This window comes from Rhinolophus hipposideros (genome assembly GCF_964194185.1).
Source record: "Rhinolophus hipposideros genome assembly, chromosome: 8".
NCBI lineage: Eukaryota > Metazoa > Chordata > Mammalia > Chiroptera > Rhinolophidae > Rhinolophus > Rhinolophus hipposideros.
This window is the reverse complement of record NC_138054.1, coordinates 81,721,825-81,734,030: the sequence shown is the minus strand read 5'-3', so window position 1 is coordinate 81,734,030 and position 12,206 is coordinate 81,721,825. Positions and strand designations below refer to the sequence as shown.

Below are 12,206 nucleotides of genomic sequence, written 5' to 3'. Positions count from 1 at the left end.
GTTTAAGCTTCACTCTCTTCTGTAACACTTTCAAAGTGCTAAAACTAATATCAAGGAGAGCTAACATACAAGCCTCAAACTGATCATCGAGAAGCATTGTTTTAACCTCAAGACTTGAGAATCTAAAGCTTTCTATTCAACAGTCAGGGACCAGAAGAGTAAGAACTCTGGGTGTCTGACTAGAGGAGCTTCTAGGAGAGAGAAAAGGGGTCCATGTGCTGCACTCTGTGATGATGTCACAGTTCTGCCCAGGACCACAGGGGTGACTTGGGGTCCCCAGAAACATGAGGAAAGGTAGGGTTTTGTGAACTAGAAAACCAAATGTTAAGAAGTCCCCATAATGCAACTGCATCATCTCTAGTTTTTAACAAAAACACCCACTTTTTCAGAAGCCAAATCCCTGTTGAAACTTGAGTATACAGCAAGCTTTGCAGACTTCACGGCTTGTTGTCAATGCAATAGATTCTTTTGCTATTCCTGAAATTTAAAGCTAAGTGATAAGTCTGTGAGGCTAAAAGGTCTTGTTCTGTATAGAAAAACAAAATGTGTGACTGGAGGCTTAGGCTTAAGGATAGAGGATACTGAAGCAACTGCAGATTCTGAGTGTTCCAGACCAAAGCTATGACACTGTAGTCATGTGGTTCTGCACTGTAAGATTTATCGACCTATGTAACTCATTCCACCTGCGTTAACAAGGAGAGGGTTGAAGAATAATTTGATTGCCTGGTGAAGAGAGAAGGTTCCTGTTCCTAGCAAGGCTGATCTGTATTCTTCCCACAAATATAGCCCAAAGGATTGAGATTTCACGCAGAAAGAACCAACAACCAGGCGAAGGCTTGGCTCCCTTAAGAATGTATGGCTCTGGTAGGATTGGGGGTCACTTTGATTTTTCTGGTTTCCAGCCAGAAAGACTGGAAATGGCTCTCCATGTAGCTTGGAAAAGGATGGCAAGAGAGTGAACAACTGACACTGTCAGGCAAAAAAATGGAAGCTGATGAAAAGATTTAATATGACTCCTCCACCACCACCCCCTTAATGTTTTTCTCTTATTGTCACTTCAGGCCAAGACCCTGATTCAGAGATAAGCATTTGAGATAAGATTTGCCAATGTTGCACTTTCCTCCGCTCACTGGTGGCCGTAATTTTACTCCCTTCAGCCCAGCAGTCATCAAACTACAAAACTTTTTCCTAAATTCTGAAAAATTCTGAATCTGAAACATGTCTGGTCCCAGTAGTTTTGGATACAGGATTGTGGACCAGTATGTACAAACCAATTAAGTTTTACAAAAAAGCATTTACCCTCTTATGTTCTGGTTGTTTTTTCTTTTTTTAAAATGCTGGTTAAAATCCATTAATTTTGCCTTTCAGTTTAAGAACCTCTGTCTTTGATGTCATTAACTCTGTGGTATTCAATTGGAGGCAACATTTCTACCTATTTGAGGGGGTGTGAAAAATGTTAGTGCCAAGAGTTTACTATCATTTTGAAGGGCTTTAAACAACAGTTGTCCTTTAGTTTGAAACATCTGACACATTGGATGGAGTTACAATTCAGCCCCTTAAGGGAACAAAAAACATTTTGGAATGGTATTACAGGTGTCTTTCAGTGGGGAAGAGACTCTAGAACTAAGTAGCTAAGGTAATTTGTCCTGCCATCTCTAGGGGAAACAACAGGATTTGCTGTCAAGCTTGTTTTCATGTCAGGTCCCAGGAATTGTAAGTGTTGAACTATCTTTTCCCCTTTTTAAACACCAGAGGCAAGACAACTGCATTTTAGACAGACTAAAGGCATTCTATTTGTCAGATTACTACAAAGAAAAATCATCCAATTTTGTTTTGACTGTGTAACATGAAGCAAACTTGCCAACAGTACAATTCTTACCCCTTCACTCCTACTTTGTGACTTTAAGGGCAAATCTTATTTGTGGGAAGCTGCCTGCAGGATAACCAGGCCTGTGATGGTGGCCAGAGATGGGTGAGCGTCAGATCAATGACATGTAGGGTGACCAGTTGTCCTGGTTTACCTAATGTAGGGAGGTTGAGAGTTAGGGGGAGTTAGGACTTTTATTTTTAAACCAGGGAATTCCCAGCAAAATAAGTTGATCACCGTAAGACATCTTTTCTTTGTAGTTATAGGGAAATTTGAGAAAATTTCTTTAAGTTTAAAGGGGAAGACCCCCCCCCCGCAATAGAACCCAGTAATTTAAAGGAAAACATGAGTCAAATCTATAATTGGAAAGAAGACAGAATTTTAAAGATCAAAATTATGAAACTGAATCCATTTGTTTAAAAAAAAAGAAAAAAGAAAATAAAGTTCCAAAAAGACAGTGATGGTAAGGATCCTTTCTTTTACAAAACAAAGTGAAACTGCACGGGGAATCTTTTCTAAAAGGGAAAACCAGAAAACACTGGTTTTGAGTATTCTTAAAATACTTGAAGCAAGGCTGTCAAGTTTCAACCCAAAGTTTAGAAAGCGTTGCATAGTTTTCTTGAGAACCATATACATCAAGATTCAAGATTGTTCGTTCAACTTTTAAAAGTCACATTTTGATTTATCAGTGATGCCCCTGCTCTTCCCATCAGATAAAATTTTTTGACTAAAAAAGCCCTACAAATTTCAAATGTAACAGAAGTTTTGTGTCTCTGCTTTACATTCCTCTTGGTTGAGTCTAGGATACTTAAGAAAAAAACTGAAGTGAAATTTAGTCCTACCAACCAGCAAGCTTGTTCAGGATAGCTGTCCCTTCCTCCACAGTAGTTTGCCTCTCCCTTACGAAAAGGGCCAGAATTGGATGTGACAGAACATGCATTTAAATATCTGGTATTTTTAGAGTTCAATGCTTGTTTGTAGCAAAAACAAGACAAATTTTTCTTCTTTCTAGGTGAGGCAATGTGTGACTTGCAAAGGACACTAACCATTAGTCCTTGTGCAAAAAAGGAGTTTTGCAATACTTTATTGAATCCTATTGTAGAAGTGGGAGCTAAAAGCTTCTACTCCTCAGTCAGGTCCGTTAGCTGTCAAAGGTTAAGCCTGAGGTTTCCTAGTGTATGTGAGGGAAAACAAAAAAATCTTAACTATACAAAAAGTATTAAAGAAACGTGGATTTCTTATCGTTCTGTAGGTAGGGAATTTAATTGTATGGGGCTGAATATGACTAAGGTCGTAGAATGTAGTAGAAAAAGAACATTGGACACAGGCAGGCTGAAGTTATTCCAGTGCACTGTGTGGCTAAATTTGGGGACTGGAAATGATGAAAAATATTGCCATCCTTTTGTTATTAGAAACAATTTAAATTGGTTTCTAATGAATTCTACAAAACTGAGAGTATAAGTCAACTTGCAAGTTCTTTACACCCACTTATCCAGAAAAGGTTTGTCTGAATTAATTTGTCATAGGGCATGTTTAATCCCACTTTTGTACTTGAGAATGAACTCTCACCATACTCTGCCACCCTTTCTTCATTCGTTAAATCCATCACGCATTCCCCTACCAGAGGGCCTTTGCACTCACCATCCCTTCTATTTGAACCTATCCCCTTAACTATTTTAGATTTCTCAGTTTAAAATTCTCTTCCTGAGGGAAGGATTTCTTAACCCCCCCATTTACACGGGGTCCTCACTATACGCTCTCATAGCACTATATTTTCAAAATACGTGCCATTTGTAATTCCATATTTGTGCGTCCAACACCTTGCAGTGAGAAATACTTTTTAAATATCTGAAAATGGAAATTGTTCTGTAAACTGTAAGGTAAATCAGGTTATTTTCACCATTCCACAGGGGGTGCAACCCTGGCTTATATTAGGATCACCTAGAGAACTTAAAAAAGATGCCAGGTCTCATCCCGAGATTATGAAATTGATGGTCTGGGGTGGGATCCCAGGATTTGCATTTCTGAAAACTCTCAGGTGACCCTAACATGGAGCACCATTACTCTCTGCTCTAGGAAGCAGTTAAGGTAGGACAGTTATTTGAGTTTTGGCGAAGAGTTTCCTAGGACTTCAGGCCAGAAGACAAATTTATCAAGAGGTAAATATGTCAGAAGAGTCAGAAAGGAAATTATTGGTAGTACAAGTTCAACTGTTGGGTGGTGGCTTGCTTTGAAGATCTTAGAGAATCTTGATAGTCTTACTTCTTCAAAAAGTTGAATATCCTATTATCATCAAGACTTACTTCTTTGTTAAGCTTGGTAAGCAGTACTTACCAAGTGATTCTGGATGTGCTCATTTGATTGGCACGAGTGAACCCTTTCTAGAGGATAGGGAGGCCCATACAAGTGGGAATGGTCAAATGACAGTCAATAGTAGCATTAACATTAGAACACAAATCTCCTAACTTGTCAAGGTCTGTTTTCCACTACAGCATACAACGTCTTCCTGTATGAACTCTTGCTAACCAGCCAGGTAATGTTTTTTCCCCCACTTGATTCCTCTGATGGCTCAATTTGTTTAACTCTTTGTTTCCGAAATAAGTGCATTTATGACTTTACATTTACCTCAAAGTTACTACTTTAGTTGTATCTCACAGGCTTTGACATGCAGTACTACTATCGTCAGTTAATACTGCTGTATGATACCTTCGTAGAGATTCTCTGAATATTGCTAGCTAAGGGAAAGTTAAAACAAATCATATGATGGGGAAAGAGAGGGTATAGTTCCAATCTTGTTTTCTTGTTATACAGGATGAGCAAAAAAGCATGACTGGGATAGGGCTGAGTGATGTGGGGGTCAGAGTTATAATAAATGAAGCATATTTAGTAAAAGTTATAGTGTTCCTGTGAAAGTGGCTTACTCACCTGGCAAATCTCCCCTTCAGTAAAAATAGTTAAGAATGCTGGCAGACCTAGGAGGAGAGATACCCAGTAGTAAATGAGCTCACCCAGTGCTCAGATCTTGGTTTCTAAATACCATTCCCTTAAAAGAAACCTCCTTGAAAAACAATGATTGATTCTAGGGCAGAAAAAATACAAGATATGCCTGTGGCATCTTGTAATGTCATAGTGCTTTAAAAAGAAAAGGAATGTCAAAGGGACACTTGAGCCATTTGAAAGAGCTCCCAAGCCCGAAGCTGGAACAGTCTGAGCAAGAAAATAATGTGGTATTGGATTATAATTCAAAGTATAAAATAAATGAGTCTGTACATATATATGTATATATACATATATAACCTCACACACACAGGACTGAATAAAGAAACAAACAGAAGAGACATCTTTCTTGAATGAGAATTCCAAATAATTTAAGTACAGCAGACCCCCCCTTTAGCTGCAGTTTCAGTTACCCCTCCCCCCCAGTCAACCTTGGACCAAACATATAAAATGGAAAATTCCAAAAGTAAACAATTCATGTTTTAAATTGCACACTGTTCTGAGTAGCATGAAATCTCACACCAAACCGTCTGCCCTGCTGGGACATTCCTCCTCCCTTTGTCCTTTGTATCCATGCTGTACATGCTCCCTGCCCCTTAGTCACTTCGTAGCCAGCTGTTACCAGATCGACACTCACGGTATCAGTGCTTGTGTTCATGTCACCCTTATTTTATTAATAAGGCCCCCAAAGTGCAACAGTAGTGATACTGGCAATTCAGATATGCCAAAGAGAAGCCATAAAGTGCTTCCTTTGAGGGAAAAGGTCAAAGTTCTCGACTTAATAAGGAAAAAAAAATCACATGCTGCGGTTGCTAAGATCTACAGTAACAACAAATCTTCTATCCATGAAATAGTGAAGAAAAAAAAACACTCATGCTAGTTTTACTGTTGCACCTCAAACTGCAAAAGTTATGGCCCCAAAGCATGAAAAGTGCTTTGTTAAGATGGAAAAGGTATTACATTTGTGGGTGGCAGATGAAAACGTGTTCTGATTGATGAGTGTGTTGAGCCAGAAAGCATTAAGCCTATACAGATTTCAGCAAGGGGTCCTCAGAAATGAGTGACCACATTCATATAACTTTTATTACTGTGTATTGTTATAATTGTCCTATCTTATTATTCACTATTGGTGTTAATCTTACTTGCCTAATTTATAAATAAAACATCACAGGTAGGTATGTATAGGAGAAAACATAGTATATAGAGGGTTCGGTACTATCCTTGGTTCCAGGCATCCACTGAGGGTCTTGGAACATAGCACCCAAGGAGAAGGGGGGACTACTGTAGATACTTCCCACTCCAGGAAACAAGTGGTGCTTAAGTCTCTCCTACGCCTACCTCCCTCACCCAAAGTGGGCTGGACCTAGTGATTTAGCTTCCAGACAGATTAGAGTAAGAAGCGGGGGCGGGGAGAAGAAAAGTCACTTTGGAGCGGAGACCAGCTTAATCCTGTAGTCCAGGTTAAATATCACCAATGATGTCACATGGGTATCATGTACCCTGATATGACTTGGGAGGGGCACTTATATGGTATTTTTACCCCAAACCCATAACCCTATTGTAATCATGAGAAAATGCCAGACAAGCCCAAATTGAGACATTATCCAAAACACCTAACCAGTACTCCTCAAAACGGTCAAGCTCATGACAAACAAGAAAAGATTAAGAAACTGTCCAAGGCCAGAGGACAGTAAGGCTACATGATGATGAAATGTAACATGCTATCCTGACTGCATCCTTGACTAGAAAGAGTGCATTAGTGAGATGCACCTCAAGTCTGGAGCTTAGTTAACAGTGACGTACCAGTGCTGGTTTCCTAGTTTGGACAAATGCCTTACGGTCATGTAAGATATTAATAATAATAGGGGGAACTGGGAGAGGCGTACATGGAACGCTCTGTACTAAAGCTGAAACTTTTTTCTACAATTATTTCAAAATGAAACATTTATTAAAAAAACAGTTAACGCATGATTCTCTGTAGCTTATTTCTTTGATATGTAAATCATTTCATGATTTGGTAATACAAAACTGTTTTTTTTTTTGTAGTCCCAACACTAATAAATTGTCATTTTTCCCTCTAGGGAGTACATATATCTGAAGCTAGTGAACACATACTGTATCTCTCCCTAAACTACTGGAGGGTATGGGGACCTATAGTTCAAGCTTAGTGAATGGGAAAGATGATTTCCTGTTAGACTAACGAACTGGGACTAACCCGTGGCAGAGATTCTGTCTCAAGGCATTTTTATTCTTTACGGAGCCATCGTATTTTCATGACAAGTAAGCAGCCTCAAGCTGCTCAACAGTCACTATGTCCAAATGTTCCTCAATGAAAAGGACAAAATAAAACCTCAGACTCCTAGTCAAATTACATGTTAACTTTTCTAGGATACACTGTAGAAGCCTCTAATGCATGCAGGAATTTTAATCCCCAGGAAACTACTCAAGTAGTGAGACATGATGAGAGGTCAAAATGACCAGACTCTCATTACGAAAGCTAGGATGTCGGGCATCCCAGGTCATATACATCAAGTCCATTGGGTGACAAAAAAGGGGGGGAAAAATCTCACTTGTTTAGAATTAGCTGATGGTTGTAAACATATTGCAATCACAGCAAAAGAAGTTATAGTTAAAGAACAAAAATTAAATCAAAGACAGGGAAAATCAGGGTCTAGCCCTGCTGTCAGGTCCCTGATGTTGCAAACACCTGTGATGTTTGATCATTTGCTAAACGTCGGATTGGAGGTCAAAACAAAAAGCAATGCAACGTATGATTTCATTTACGTGAAATGTCTATAATACACAAATCCATGGAAACAGAAGGTAAGATTGGTGATTCCCAGGGGCTGAGGAGAGGGGAAAATGAGGCGAGACTGGCTAAGGGGTATGGGGTGTTCTTTTGGGCATGATAAAAATGTTCAGAAATTAGATAGTGGTGATGGTTGCACAACTGTGAATATACTAAAAACCAATGAATTGTACACTCTAAAAGGGTGAATTCTATTGCATGTGAATATCTCAATAAGAAAAAAGCAACAAAAACAAAAAGAAAGCAATGCAAAATGTTCCTCTCTACAAAATGGGGAGTACAGGAATGCATAAGTGCTAACAGCATGGTTAAAAGTGAAACTGGATCCCTACTTTTTTTTTTAAGGAACAAAAATTGAGTAATGAAAATACAGAATTAGATTAAAAAAAAAACACCTAAGGGTATTTTTTCTGGCTTAGAATCCTTTTGCTTTGAATGGAACCATCTGAAACAAAAATTTATGTCACAAACCCCAGAATGATAACTTGTTTGGAGGGTGGCTCTAGAAGAAACTGTTGGATTCAATTGTTGCAAATAATCTAGAATGCATTCTTGAAATATAAAGACGAAAACCAAATAAAAAGTCTGCCAGGGGAACGAGGGGCAGACACTCTTTAGTAGGGTGGTAGGCTGATGCAGTGTGTGAACCTCTAGCTTTCTTTTTTCATGAAGAGCTCCCCGACAGCAGAGATTGTTTTGTTCACTGTTACATTCCCTGCCCTTAGTACAGAGTAGGTGCTCAGTAAACATCTGAGGAATGAACCGAGTTCATGATGTGGCTCTGCACTGGCTTGTTGGTCTATGCAAGAGTCTACCATGAGTTTTCAGTTTGAAAATTGGCATTATAATTCTTTTGCTACGCAAGCAAACCCTCATTTAACTTCCTGAATAGCTGTAAGTTAACTGATTTGAATACAGGCAGGAAGCATCTTAATTAACGAACTAAACCTTAATTAATGAAACTGTTCCCAAAGTTCAAATGGGTGAAAGGGCTTTTTTGACAGTTTGAAGAAGTGCAGGCACGTCAGTGTTAGTAGCCATGTCACCTTTTAAACCTCAAACAACCAAACCTTTTCCCAGTAAGACGACGACGAAGAGCATAAGAGTCACGACACAGTTTTTGAAGTTCAGTTGGTATCGGCAGGGATCAATTTTTGGCTTTGCTCCTATTTTGTCTTTAGGTAACACTTCTGATCCTACCTAACATTCAGTGTAAAAAGCAACAAGGGAGCCAAAAGTAACTCTGTAGTCTCTTCATCACGCTTCATGTTAGAGTGAAATTTCAAACATTATTTCTGTTGTTGTACTACTGGTGTTTACGAGTATATCTGAAGCTTTTTTCAACCCTTGGATTTTTTTCTCTCCAAAAATATGATCCTCTTTCCTCCACTCCTTACACTTGCCCACATCTAAAACACTGATGCACAGGCCATCACTACTACTTGAAACTCCTTCCCGGTCAGACCCCTGCAAACAACAGCCACCGATTTCCAAGAGGCAGTCACCACCCTGCTTTCCCCAAACTCCCTGCCAGTCATCTCCTGTGAGCGCTGCCATCATCTAAAAATCTGTATCACTCAGGAGATTCCTGGATCAGAATCCTCTGCACTTTGATTCTGGCTGCTGTTAAAATACAGCGTAGCAGAGAATCAGGTTGCTTCTTCCAACTAAGGAATCCCAGGCAGAACCTGCAGCCACACCCCAAAACAGCTGTTCAGGCCCCATCTTTTATGACAGATGCTGTCTGTCACGTGCCTGTCACAAGACTTTCAGTCTCCTTCTTTGAGAGCAGCTTTCCACCACGGCGGGAAGGGCGCTGTGGGCTCATGCGGTGGGATCCTGTGTGGTGTTCAACTACACTCTCAAGAAAACCTTCTACTGCTATGGAAAATTTTGCTCTTGAGCATCGCAAATCTTGCCAAGTCTCTTAATATGAATATTTCTTCAGAGTTGGAAGCCAGAAGAACCCCTTGGTTATCGAAATACAAAATACAAAGACTGTTTGGGAGCAGCTTGGCTTTCTTCATAAATACATTCTGTAGGGTGATGGCCTACAAACAACTGAAATGGAAAACCATCTATAGAGATTGCAACTTCATAAAAGAACACACAAACAAGCAAGCAAACAAACAAATGCACAGCACTCCAATATCTGTAGGAGAAACAGAGGCCCAAAGCACAGTTGGTTTTATACTCACCAGAATATCTTGAGTGAAGGTGAAGTTGGGGAACAATGTGATTTTCACATATGGTAATGGTTTAGTTTTAAACCCCATGCCCACTTTTAAAAAAGGGTAATTCAGCTTTGGCTTCTTTCATTCTTTAGGAGACATCTTTGGTGGCAAATGATGATTTTAAAATCAGTGGTAGTGGTAGTCTCAAAGTGAATTAGTGTCCCTAGTTGTAATACATACAGTGGAACACTTTTTAATTTAAAAATTAATTGAAAAAATTGCCCTTAGGTTTGCTCCCACCCTGAATGCATTTCCAGTTGGTGGTGTAGAGAAGTTTCCCCTGGATTTTAAGAGAGTCTCTCCCACCCCAGCACAAGTGCCCTCCTCCCCACAGAGTAGCTTGCCTTTTACAACTGTAGTCACACACACACCCACATACACTCTTCTCTCTCTCTCCCCCTCTTCTCCCCCCCAGTGATTTGGATTATACAACAAATTGTACCTCCCAGAGATGGGCACACATGTAGCAGCTGTCAAAAGGAGAAGTCACTTTACTTTCTTTTAAACTTGCAATGTTTGTCTTTATTTTGTTCTTTATATTTTGAAAGTGAAAAGAAATAGTATTGAGTCAATTTCTTTTTGCTGTTTTTTTTTTAAATATTTGTTCTATGTATTTACAAGCCTTAAAGTTGCTCTAAAGATTTCAAAAGTATTAAGAGTACTTTTTCCAGGGTAGCACTTTTTTTTAAAACAATTCTTGGAGTTCTCTGGTCCACAGCATTTCCTTCTGTTCCAAGGTTATGTATGTTTTGATTACTATTGTGATTTTTTTTATTTTCTGAAGCAAGCTGAGAGGCAGGCAGAAAGATTTGATGCCAACAAAAAAAAAAAAAAAAAAAAGAAAAGAAAAGAAAAACAAAGAAAAGAAAAATCTTTCTTACCTTGTTTACCCCAAACCTTCTTAAATCTGGACTAACTACTATGCTTTAAAACAAACGTGAGGTGCATCTGAAGGGGAGGGAAATTTATTTCTCTGCTTTTCTATTATACAAGTTGTTTACAGAAACTGCAAATTAAAAAATTACACTGGCATTTGCAGTCCTTAAAATAAATTAAAAGTTCTCAACTCTTTTTTTTTTTTTTTTTGCTAAACAGATGTTTTTTTTTTTTTAAGTATGAGTCCTCGTTTACAAAGAAAAGATTAAAACAGAAAATATTTTCTATAAATAATACATGTATTTTGGTTTTAGTGCTCCCGCCCTCAGGTTTGAAGTTTACTTTTTTCCAGTACCTTTTTCCTCCATGATCACCTGCTTTTCTCTTTCCCCTCTCCCACTCGTGCACACGTGGGGGTTTCTGCGAGAATTGGCCTTGCTGCACTGTGATTGGCGAAGACGTGAAACTTTTTAAAAAAATACTTAAATTGTTTCTTTTGTTTCTTTTTGTATATTTGACTGTTTTAGTTATCCTCAGATTCCTCTTCTGCTTCGCGAAGCCACGTGAAGAATGCCGTGACAGATTTGAGCGCCACACCCTTCCCATTCTGCTCCGCGGGGTCCTTGCTGCTTTCCCACTTGTAGAAGGCATCCTCGGATATTACCTCTTCGTCATAGAGGCAATCAAAAAACATCCGTAGCAAATCTGTAAGGCAGTGAGAGTGAACCATCAGTTTTGGGGGCACTATAGCTAGAAAGATTATATTTCCAGGCAATGAATGAATACACATGAATTCCCCTAGAGAATAGCATCCATAACGACTTATTCCTCCTTTACTCCCTCTTGATAGTATAATAGCAAAACAACTTGTCTAAACAACAGGAAAAGAAGATTTAAATAGTCTAAATGGTTTCTTATTTTTGTTAATTTGATCAATTTGAACTATTTTCTGGTATAACTGAGCTGTTTGATATTATGCGGTTCTCAACCTAAACACTTTAAAAATTAAATACAAGAATATTTTTTTAAAACTTTCTTCTTTATACACTTCTCTATTATTTGAAATTTTACAATAAAAACATATTATTTTTTACAAATTTTGGGAAGAAAAGGCAGGATGTACTTTCCCCACTTCTAATGCTGTTTTCAAAATGAAGAGAGTAGTATTTTATATGGAAAACACAGCTAAAAACTATTTCATCTGGATTTTAACCAGTGAAACAACAGTCATTTGTTGTTTTCAATGCCCAGATGATCTGGGCAATTTTCATTTTGTTTTGATCTCAGAATGGCAATTTAATTTATATTATTGTTCAAAAAAGGGAGAAAGTTAGTAGACACATTAAACCCCAATAGAGGGTCTTATAAATTCTTTTTAAAACAATTCCTTCATCATGGGCTCTTAAAATTCATTGAGTCAGCT

General features: G+C 38.6%; 1 protein-coding gene across 50 annotated transcripts in view; it reads right to left on the bottom strand.

Moving 5' to 3' along the window:
• Positions 1-10,856: 10,856 nt before the first annotated feature.
• The window catches only part of EIF4G3 (eukaryotic translation initiation factor 4 gamma 3), a 283,752-nt gene continuing 282,402 nt past the window's right edge, over positions 10,857-12,206 (bottom strand). For all 50 annotated transcript variants that reach the window (XM_081055110.1, XM_081055106.1, XM_081055152.1 and 47 more), the window contains one exon: positions 10,857-11,488. In XM_081055110.1, the coding sequence (XP_080911236.1) occupies positions 11,307-11,488 (182 nt within the window). In that variant the 3' untranslated portion in view covers positions 10,857-11,306. The remainder of the gene's footprint in view (positions 11,489-12,206) is intronic.